The sequence below is a fragment of the Artemia sp. Qi Xiang Cuo genome, chromosome 1 (genome assembly GCF_049724085.1).
Source record: "Artemia sp. Qi Xiang Cuo chromosome 1, ASM4972408v1, whole genome shotgun sequence".
Taxonomy (NCBI): domain Eukaryota; kingdom Metazoa; phylum Arthropoda; class Branchiopoda; order Anostraca; family Artemiidae; genus Artemia; species Artemia sp. Qi Xiang Cuo.
Genome location: NC_142794.1, coordinates 63,569,110 through 63,580,500, shown reverse-complemented (window position 1 = coordinate 63,580,500; position 11,391 = coordinate 63,569,110). Strand labels below are relative to the sequence as shown.

The 11,391-nt window shown below is 32.9% G+C and overlaps 1 protein-coding gene across 1 annotated transcript; it reads right to left on the bottom strand.

The window, feature by feature from the left end:
* Nucleotides 1-4,945: 4,945 nt before the first annotated feature.
* Nucleotides 4,946-9,154, bottom strand: LOC148956585 (uncharacterized). The gene is made up of 2 exons (XM_089095881.1): nt 9,001-9,154; nt 4,946-5,748 (listed from the first exon to the last, which is right to left on the bottom strand). Exons 1-2 carry the CDS (start codon nt 9,152-9,154, stop codon nt 5,147-5,149), a joined length of 756 nt encoding a protein of 251 aa, XP_088952007.1. The 3' UTR covers nt 4,946-5,146.
* Between the last annotated feature and the right edge of the window lie 2,237 nt (nt 9,155-11,391).

Sequence of the window (11,391 nt, the reverse complement as noted above, 5' to 3'; positions counted from 1 at the left end):
TCAACCTTAAGGTTGTTACGTTTCTTGTTACGGGTCTTACGTTTATGTTCCTTCACATCAAAAATCTTCCCTTCACACTGCAACGTTAATTTTTTTATAGAATAATGCACCTTCAGCGTACAAAACCATCACAATCATCATTCGCAAAAGGTTTCAATTCCACAACATGGCACAAATAACCAGTGACAGTGAAGATGATTTGGTAGTTGCTGCTGTAGCTATCCTTTAGGAATCTAATCAACAAGTAAAGTATGTTGTCCTATTTATTTAAGTTTTCCGTAAATATTCAACATAATTCAGGTCTTTCCTAATTCAATAATTGTTTAGGGGGAAGTTTCATTTTGAACCCTAAAAGGTGAACCATTCCATATTAACCAAAAGTTTAAAAGAATGTTTCTAAAAAAACTGTATATTGAGAAAAGTTGCCATTTGCAGCTGCAAAATTCCTGCAACTATTTTTTAGAAACAGGATTTTAAATTTCTGGTTACTATGGGCTGTTTTGAGCCCTTTTAGCAAGTGGCCAGCATTTACCCCCTCCCCCGAAAAATGTTGTTTCATTAAGCACCCTGCCCCCCCCCCCTACTGCTGGTTTCTCGAAAATCACTTTTGACTTAAAAAAAGGATTGGAACTTTCAATTTCTGATCTAATGATCATCCTCTGCATTAAGTTGAGGTGTGGAGCAGGAAGGGGTAGTCCCCTCCTATACAGAATAAATTCTGCTCATTTTGGGGTTTAATGTTACTCAATACTTTCATAATAGCAGAGTAGACTAGAAATATTCCATGAAAGCATAAAGGGAGTAGATAACAATATCACATTTTTATGCGTTTTTTAAGGTTTCTTTTGTACCCATCCCCCAAGAAAAATCTTAATTACAGCTTTGGGGGTAATACAACAAGTTCTACCTTCACCTTCCCTTAGAACTAATTCTATATTTATCTGATATATCTCCTCCCAAACGAGGGAGGGAGGTATCTCCCTCCCTCCCAAACTACAAAAAATCAGAGAAACACATTGTAGATGTTTAAGTGCCCTTTTAAGTTATGTACTTCGTCAATTGCTTACATATAGTTTTCGTTATTGCAAAACAGACGGACAGTTTGGGCGGAGTTTTCTGCAGGACAGGGGGGGGGTGTTATCGTCAGATGGAATTTTCAATGAGGAGTAGATTTTTGGGAATAAATTCCTGTCAACAAGGATTATTTTCTAGGGGGTAAACGCCTAGAACTTTTTTAGGCATGTAAGTGGTTGAAATATAATTTTCCCCACAAGCAATTACTGGATTAGGAAGAGTATAAAAAAGGGCATTTACTCATATATCCTGACTTTCATATATCCTAACATTCATCCTAACTAATGTTGTAAACTTAAATAATTTCCTGCTGCTTTTCCATTTACAAAAAAAACAAGCAAGAAAAAACGGGTTTTAATTTTAATAAAGCAGTGAAACAGAAATGAATAAAAACAAATCAATACTTTAATTAAAAAATATTGCGAATATTTCAGCCCCGTGAAAAAACAAAAAAAAAATATTAAAAAAAAAATAACACACATAAAAAAAGAACAACTAAACACAGGAATAAAAAAATATTTTAAGGTAAATAAATAAGAAAACAACTCATAATAAGAGTTTGTTTTGTGGGTTGTTTATTTATATATATATTTTTCTACCCGTTTTTTAAACCCGTTTTTCTTGCTTGTTTTTTTCGTAAATGTTGTAAATTGCCAATTCATTCTTTTATATTTGTTAATAATTTGCATTTTTTTCAGTTGCTTTAATTTTAACAAAACCTTTTTTTGCATTTTTTCAGTTATTATTTGTTTTCTATGACAAAAATATTTTAATAAATGCTTTAATAACATGAGCCTTTTTTCAAATATATTATACCATTAGTCTTAACATCTAAAAGAAGCTAAAGTAATGTCATCAGTCAGCGTTTAAGAGGCCTAACTAATTATATTATATGAAATTATTAATCCAACTACTAAGATTTTTCATTACTAACTCTTTTGGTAACACTTAATAATCTAAATCTGAAAAAAAATTAACTGGGTTCCTTTTGTGTTCACTAGTCATTGCTAGATGACAGTAATAATTAAGGTCAGGTAGGAACAGGGACATTCCTTAGGCTTTCTCACGCCTAGTATATTATAATGGCTTTATATTCAATGAGATCCATTGCAGATTCTTATTTTCAAGGAAAATTCTAGTACATTATTTTGTTCTAGTCGAGACTATTATTTCATAGGAGCAATAGCTATGTTTTTGCTATCTTGAGGGGTCAGAAGCTTTGTGAAGATGTAAAATTAAGGGTAAAACATTGTGGTATTTAATAACGTTTCATTTGAGTAGGGTCTTTCATACTAGGCAAAGCAGTTGTTGAGCAATCAATAGTCTGGGTAATGTACTTCCTTCTATCCAAATCAATTTAGACCTCTGGTTGGCAGCAGAAATAATACTAACCTCCAGTAATACCCTGTTTTTTTTTAGAAAGAAGAGAAAAATGTGGGTCCTCCCAATCTTCAGTGAAAGGGAAAGAGAGGAGAAGGGCCAGATTGCCTTGGTAAAGCATATGTTGCTTGTTCATGACGAGGAGAAGTTTTTAAACAACACAAGGTTTACAAAATATGAGTATTTTGAAATATTAGCAAAAGTAAAAGACAAACTAACAAAAAATCATACCAACTTTCGGAAGCCAATACCACCTGAAATAAAGTTGGCATTAACATTTCGATATATTGCCACAGGTATGTCAATGACATCATTACAGTATGACTTTAGAGTTGGCCTGTCTACAGTATCTGGCATAATAAAAGACGTTTTCAATGCTATTTATGAAGCTCTAAAGGATGAACATTTAAGACTGCCTGACAGAAGTGATATGGAAAAAATAAGTGAACAATTCAAAACAAAAACATCCCTTCCAAACTGTGTGGGAGCCATGGATGGTAAACACATAAGAATTCAGTGTCCATATAATGCAGGCTCCCAATTTTACAATTATAAGAACTATCACAGTATAGTTATGCTAGCTACATGCGATGCAAATTGCCAGTTTAAGTTTATAGATGTTGGCGCATATGGGAGTGAGATATTAAATGAATTTTAATATGAATTTTTTGCCAAATCTAAACTACTTTATTATACCCTTGAGTACTTTTTATAGTCACATTATCATGAAGGAGGCTAGAGTAAACAGCATAATGATCAGAAATGTCACTTACTAAGACATAATTTTGGAGCAAAGAAACCCCGCTTTAGATTTTTGTCAATCAAAGACCCTATACACTCAGTTATACGAGTTGGGATACATACAGAGAGTAAGTATCTATGGCTAGACTAGAGAAAATCTTTTGAAGACCTCATATCCATCATTTGCTAGCTTATCATGCTGTCCCTTCTTGAGTTTCGTGCACTTATGAATCTTAGCAGTAGTTATTCTTTGCAGTGCTTTATAATTTAGAAGTAGTTTTGTCTTATTGAGCAACATATATGGTAAAACCTTAACGACATGTTCTAAGGCCCCCAATGCCATGGGCGCCCATAAGCTGAATTCCAGGGGGGGCAAACCTCGTCTAATTGGCACTTTTAATGCTATATAATAGAAATCTCAGAACAAAAATATAAAAATAAGGCAGCATCATTCAGCCAGGGGGGCAAAAGTAAAAGACAAACTAACAAAAAATCATACCAACTTTCGGAAGCCAATACCACCTGAAATAAAGTTGGCATTAACATTTCGATATATTGCCACAGGTATGTCAATGACATCATTACAGTATGACTTTAGAGTTGGCCTGTCTACAGTATCTGGCATAATAAAAGACGTTTTCAATGCTATTTATGAAGCTCTAAAGGATGAACATTTAAGACTGCCTGACAGAAGTGATGTGGGAAAAATAAGTGAACAATTCAAAACAAAAACATCCCTTCCAAACTGTGTGGGAGCCATGGATGGTAAACACATAAGAATTCAGTGTCCATATAATGCAGGCTCACAATTTTACAATTATAAGAAATATCACAGTATAGTTATGCTAGCTACATGCGATGCAAATTGCCAGTTTAAGTTTATAGATGTTGGCGCATATGGGAGTGATAGTGATGGTGGGATATTTTCAAGATCCAAATTTGGTCAAAAATAGAAAGTGGTCAAATTAAACTTCCAGTCCCCACCCCATTGCCAGGAACTAATGAAAACTTTCCTTATTACTTTGTTGCTGATGAGGCCTTCCCTTTAAAAGACTACATAATGCGCCCATACCCTGGGAATAGGCTTTCAGAAGAGCAAAAAATCTACAATTATAGAATTTCAAGTGCCCGGCGATCAATTGAGAATGCATTTGGTATTTTTGTACAAAGATTTAGAATATTTCGGACTGAGATTATTCTCCAGCCAGAAAATGCAAAATTACTGGTTTCAACTTGTCTCTGTCTGCATAATTTTCTAGTCCAGACTCGTGGAACTCAGACTGATCAACAAGAAACTTAACTAGCTCTGTCTTATCTGAAGGCAGACAGTTTGGAAGCAATAATGCTTCAAGAAATTCCCAATGCCTTAGAGATAATCTGGCTAGATATTAAGTTTCATCTTCTGGAAGTGTACCCTGGCAAAGGGAAAGGGCATTGCGTGGCAGTTTCTAAATTTTTGATGGTTTCCTATTTAACTACAGTTTCATGGCAGGCATGCCTTTTTACACATTTTTATTTACTTTATGTTAAAAAGCGCCTCTTTACCTTGTTTTTTTGCAATCTCCAATTGAATTAAAATACCTAATTTAGCTAGATTATTTTTTTTCAAAGAAAATCTAAAAACAGTTGTTATATTTCAAAACAAAGCCATAAAAATGTTAGAACTATTTTCTCGTATCATGTTTTTATTGTGGTACTAGTATTATTATTGATAATTATTTACATTGCTGGAATATTTGTTACTTTTTAGACCTACTAGCTATTTTTTCATACAATTTAATGCTTACCAAAGAGAAAAAAGAAAAAGCTTTATTGAGTTTGACTAAAAAACTGAAAATACACTGAATTATTAAATAAATTTGTGGATTGTTTTCATAATTTTCATCTGGCACTCTAACTCTGAGTCCTTTGGTACTTTTTTTAGATGGGGTAAAAGTGATTGAAGAAATTACTACTCTGGATCATGCTGATCTTCACCTGGCTTATCTTTTTTTTCAATTGTTCGCTGTTTAAAATAAGCAGCAAGGGCTTCTTTCAGATCTGTCTGATCTGCAGGCCCAGTTTTTCTTCTTTTCTGATTTTCATTCTGGCTTGTAGATGCATATATTTGCTGCCTACTAGAAGTTTCGGAACTTGGGATATCTGTTTCCGTATTGTTGATAATATTTTCTGCACTAGATGCAATAAAATTAATGTCATTCACATCATAAAAGTTATTTTGTTGGCTGCTAACTGGAGCCTCTGAAACATCCATATCAGTAGAAGTGGCAAAAATACTTGTAGTATAGTCCAAAGGATTCTCACTACAGACACTTCCTATATTCTCTGAATAAATCTCCCCTGAAATGTTTTGATCTTGGTCACTATTTCCTGTTGTTTTACGTTTCCTTTCAATTATGTGTTCCGAAAGGAAATTCATTCTTTGCACAAGCTTTAGTTCATCTGGCTTTAAGCTTGCACATGCACCAGAGCCACTTGGAAGAGATCTCCCTGTTTTCTTTAGACAAACATAACGGTCCCTCAAGTTTCCCCATCTTTTCATAAGTTCAGTAACTAGAAAAAATAACAATTATTACTAACTTTTTCAACTTTAAACATACTCATTTTATAGCCCAATTTTTATTGCAACTTATTTGTGAAAAATACTGAAAAAATGTTGTTTTCTCCTAAATTCAATGGAGCACCAAAAAAAATATTTTCTAGACCATAGAAAGTCAAGGTTTGATTGGAAAAGAAGGAAAACTTACTGTGTCTTAAATTTAATTTATTGAAACAAGCACCTTGCCTATATTTAATTACAAAAAGTTTGTTACTGTACTGAAGTAATATCTATATCAGCTGTCCCTGGAGATAGTTAAACCAAGCCCTACTGGGGTAGCTTACAAAAAATCTTTTTGTTTTGGAAAAAGATTTTTTTTTTTTTGTTGTTTATACGTTTTTTTTCTTTTGTACTGTGTTTGGTAAAAGATTTGTAAAGTGTTATAAATCAGTTTTTTAGTTATTATATGTTTTTAATCAAAATATACAATATTAGGTTTTTCAACTTTTAAACTTTAAACATAACCATTTTATAGCCCAATTTTTATTGCAGCTTATTTGTGAAAAATACTGAGAAAATGTTGTGGATTTTTCTCCTCAGTAGTAAGAACTTAAAAGCTAATAAATTCTATGGAGCACCAAAATAAGTATATTCTAGACCATAGACAGTCAAGGCTCAATTGGAAACGAAGGAAAACATACTGTGTCTCAAATTTAATTTTTTTAAACAAGCACTTTGCCTACATTAAAAAACAAAACATTTGTTACTGTACTAACTGAAATAATATCTATCAACTGTCCTTGAAGATAGTTAAACCAAGCCTTACTGGGGTAGCTTACAAAAAATCTTTTTGTTTTGGAAAAAAGAATTATTTGGGGAAAAGAGCAAGATGCATGTTTCTTGTTAAAAGCAGGGGGTAAATTTGTTAAAAGCAGGAGGATAACTTATCCTTGGGCTGGCTGGGCTCAAAATTTTAGCCCAGCCATCCTAATTCAGTCAAAATTCAGTTTCTATACAGAAAAATGGAAAAACGCAGATACAAGGATATCCACATATCTTTTAGGCTCTTAGACAAAGGTACATATACCAATAGGCTCTGCATACTTTACCAAATGCACCTTTATTACTGTCTTCACAATATTAAACACAAAAATTATGCCAACAGCAAGTGGAAAAATAAAAGAACAGAGAAAAAAGATATTACTACTCTCAGTATATCTGAAAATAGGGAGATAGATAGGAGAAGTAAATTATCACAATTTTTAAAGAATATACTATATCCTGCTATAATTTAAAAACTTTGTTGATAATAAAGATAATCTAACTGCAACATTCAAATCTTTGTACTAAATTATTTCATCATTTATTTATGTTCTTACTAAATTTGGTAGTTGACATAGGCTATCTGGGTCGAAAAACCCATCTAAATGTATTTAGATACCACAGAAAGAATTACTGTAGCCTACTGTGAATATGCTCTTTTTAGTGAATTCTCTCACAAATAGTTAAACAACTTCTAAAATTAAAGACTATTTTTAAATGCAAGTTTCACATGTTGGAAATGTAAATAAAGTATTGCTGTAAAATTAATATATATAGTCTATTGCCTAGGCTATAAACAAAACTTTGCAGATTATTTTGGCTTGCAATGCTTTTGTACTTATTTCCAATCAAAATTTAGCTCATAATGTACAATTTTATCATTTTAAGAAAAAACAATTAGCCTTAAATAGCTCATATTGGACCCAATCATGGAAAATGGTAGTAGGATGCAAGGAAGCACTATAGATTACTAGCTTGACAAGAAAACACAGCTTAATAAACTTAAAAAAATTATTTGGAAATTCCATGTTGTATTGCCTTTTCATATATCATGTTGGTGTTTCTTACAATGCCCCTTATCTTCCCTTAATGGTCTTGGATATATCCATAAGATATTTCTTATAAAATTCGTATTAAGTAGTTTTTTTTCTATGATCTTAAATCTCCTACATTTGAGGATCATTGTTCCAATAATTGGTTTAGTTCTGAACAGGCAGAGCAAAAGAGCATTTATCGAAGACATTCAAAGGGTAGAATACGTAGGTCTGATTAATCTGGTTTTTATTCAGCTCTTAGTAGAAAAATAACTGAGTACATTTTAATTTGTTCAGCATTACTTTCAGACTTTACCAAATGCACTTTTATTAATTTCGTCACAATATTAAACACAAAAATTACGCCAACAGTAAGTGGAACAATACAAGGAAAGAGGAAAAATATATTACTACTCTCAGCATATCCTCCTATAATTCAAAAACTGTGTCGATCAGAAAGATAATCTAACTGTGTTATTCAAATCTTTGTACAAAATGGTTTCATCATTTATTTATATTCTTACTAAAGTTTCATAGTTGATATAGACCTATCTTTCTGTGTCAACAAATCCATCTAAATGTATTTAGATACAACAGATAGAATTACCGTAGCCTACTGTTAATATGCTGTTTGTAGTGAATTCCCTCAAAAAAGTTAAACCACTTCTAAAATTAAAAACTATTTTTAAATACAAGTTCCACATGTTAGAAATGTAAATAAAGTGTTGTTGTAAAATTAAAATATATAGCCTATTGCCTAGGCTATAAAGATTATTTTGGCTTGTAATGCTTTTGTACTTATTTCCAATCAAAATTTAAGGTCATATTGTACAATTTTATCATTTGAAGAAAAAATATTTAGCCTCAAATAGACCATATTGAATCCAATCATGAAAAATGGCAGAAGCCTAGGATACAAATTAGCATTATAGATCAGTAGTTTGATAGGAGAAAACAGCTTAATAGACTTAAAACATATTTTTGGATTCCTTGTTTTATGTTCTTTTCATATATCATGTTTGTGTTTCTGACAATGCAACTTGTCTTTCTTTAATGATCCTGGATATATCCCTAAGGTAGCCCTTATAAAACTACTACATAACGAAACATATTATCTTAAAGTCTTCATTTCTTTTTCTCTATGATCTTAAATCTCTTTCATTTGAGAATCATAGTTCCAATAATTGGTTTAGTGCTGAAAAGGCAGAGCCAAAGAGTATTTATCAAGACATTCAAAGGTTAGAATACCTGACCATACCTAGGTCAGATTGAGCTAGGCTAGTTTTTATTCAGGTCTTTGAAGAAAAATAACTGAGTACATTTTTCATAGCATTGCTTTCAGAGTGCTGAAAGTTTATCAAAGCTTATCCTAGCCTAGGGATACAAATAAAAAGACACAACAAGACTTACCATGAACATTCTTTCCAGCCAAGGCAAAGCTATTGCTTAGACTTTCCCAAGAGTTTAGTTTTAATGGTCTATCCTTGAAAGAAGGATCTTTAGAGCTATACAAATATTTTCTTGCTTCTACAAACTCAATAGTTTTTTCATCAAAAAGGTCCATTTTTTTAACTTTACAGTGTTGTTCCCTAGGCTATATATTTGCTCTGAAACTAATAACAAAAAAAAGTAAAGAATTATCATTTTTTTTTTAATCAAAATCAGGATGTTGTTAAACTAGGTCAAGCTAATTTGGCATTGTTTCACAACATCCTGACCAACCCAATTTATTCATTATTTTGATGTCCCTTGCTGTCTATTTAATTATACCAAAGTAGGTTAGATCTTAATCTAAATTTATACTCACATCAAGCTCATAAAGAAAATTGTAAATCCTGGGTTGTAACAAAACTAATCTCCTAAATATCATTTTAAGTGATCAACTGTACCACAACAGGCTTTATTTTAACTTCAAACCCAAATAGAATTGAAAAAAACTAGCAATATTTATCAAAGCATAGCCTATCCTGGGCCTACAAATAAAGAAAGTCTAGACTTACTGCATTCTTTCCTGCTGATGAAAAAACTTGGGCTCAAATTTTCCAAAGAATTTAGTTTAAACTGCTTATCCTTGAAAACAGGGTCCTTTGAGCTATATACACTTTCTAGCTTGTACAAACTCAAATATTTACTCTTCTAAGTGACATTTTGCTTAAACGTAACCGTAAGAAGTTGAAATATGTTGAGCTTCTTCCGTCAGAGCTCTAGCATTGCGTTTTGACTTACGGGTACGGTAACGTAAGGTCTGACGGAGGGTTATGAGCCTTACGGAATCCAATGTGAAGGGGAGAACGGAAAGCCAAAATTCAATGTGAAGGAACCTTTAATCGACTGCCAGATAAGGCAAAACACGATGGAACAGGTTTTATCACTGTAATGATAGATTTAGAATCGCCCGAAGGATTTTTACATTCTGGCATTGTTAGGTCCCGTCAGTCGCAAAAGGGTTATGAAACTGATGGAATATTTAGATGAAAGTTCTAATTTTACATTCAAATAAAGGGGATTTTCATAATCACGATGATCTAGTACCCTATTTTAGACATTAATTTCGTTGCTGTTCGCCTTTATATGAAAACATGAATTTTACATCCTCAAAATCAACATCAACCTCAAAAACATAATTTTTAGTATTTCGCTATATATTCATCGTTCAACCTAAAAGATAAATGAAAATTTTAATTTTACGTTCAAATAAAGGTGATTTTCATACTCACTGTGATCTAATACCCTATTCTAGACATCAATTCTGCTGTTGTACGCCTATATATGGAAACACGAATTTCACCTCCTCAAAATCAACCTCAACCTAAAAAAAAAACATATTTGTGAAACAGCTAGATCAGCGCATTTTTCTGAGTCGGGTAGTGAAAGAATCATTTCTATTGCAATTTGTTCCCGGTCAAACCGTTCCCTTCCTGGACTATATGCTGACAAAAATTAAAGGACAATTTGACAAATATAAGCTAGGAAAGCTTTACAACTTAATGTTTGCACCACATGTGTTTTTATAATTCTGTTTTGGAATCTCTATCATAGTTTGTTCTCTAGTAGAGAAAAAATTCTAGTAGAGAACACAGTATTAAGTTTTCTATCATAGGCAGCGCAATAGCGCTGCCTAAGTAAAGAACGATGTTGGCACAATGTGTTAATTATTTTTCCATACCAGGGCACTTTGTATCGAAGGAGTTGTCATAAAAACTTCGAAAAGGGCTCATTCAATTAAAAATTGGAATGGCTAGTGCCCTTTTCAATAGTCGAAAGTGATTGGAAGGCAACTGACTCCCCTTCCACGCCCATCATTTATCCAAACACATACAATTGAAATTCTGAGTTAGCCATTTTGTTCAAAGTAGTTGAAAGGTCTGGAAATTATATCTTTGACGATGACACTCCTCCCACAGCCCTCAGGGAAAGGGTTGTAAGTTATACCCTGGGGGTACATAAGGTTCTTAATGAAAGCTTTTTTTTTGTAGAAACTTGAAAAAGGGCTCATTCGATTAGAAATTTAAGGGCTAGTACCCTTTTGAATAGTCGAAAGTGATTGCAGGGCAACTAACCCCCATTTACACCCACCTTTTCCCCAGACACATCCAATCAACATTTTTAGATTGCCATTTTGTTCAATGTAGTTGAAAGATTTGAAAATTAGGCCTTTAAGGAGGACAGCCTCCCCCCCCCAGCCCTCAGGGTAAGGGATGTAAGTAATGCCCTGGGGGCATATAAGGTTTTTATAGAAAGTGTCGTCGTAGAAACTTCAAAAGGGGCTAATTCGATTAGAAAATGTAATGGCTAGTGCCC

Coding starts and splice junctions, on each gene's coding strand:
- LOC148956585 (XM_089095881.1), bottom strand. CDS start 9,154: ATGGACCTTTTTGATGAAAAAACTATTGAGTTTGTAGAAGCAAGAAAA. Junction 5,749..9,000: donor GGCTGGAAAGAATGTTCATG/GTAAGTCTTGTT, acceptor TATTTTTTCTAG/TTACTGAACTTATGAAAAGA.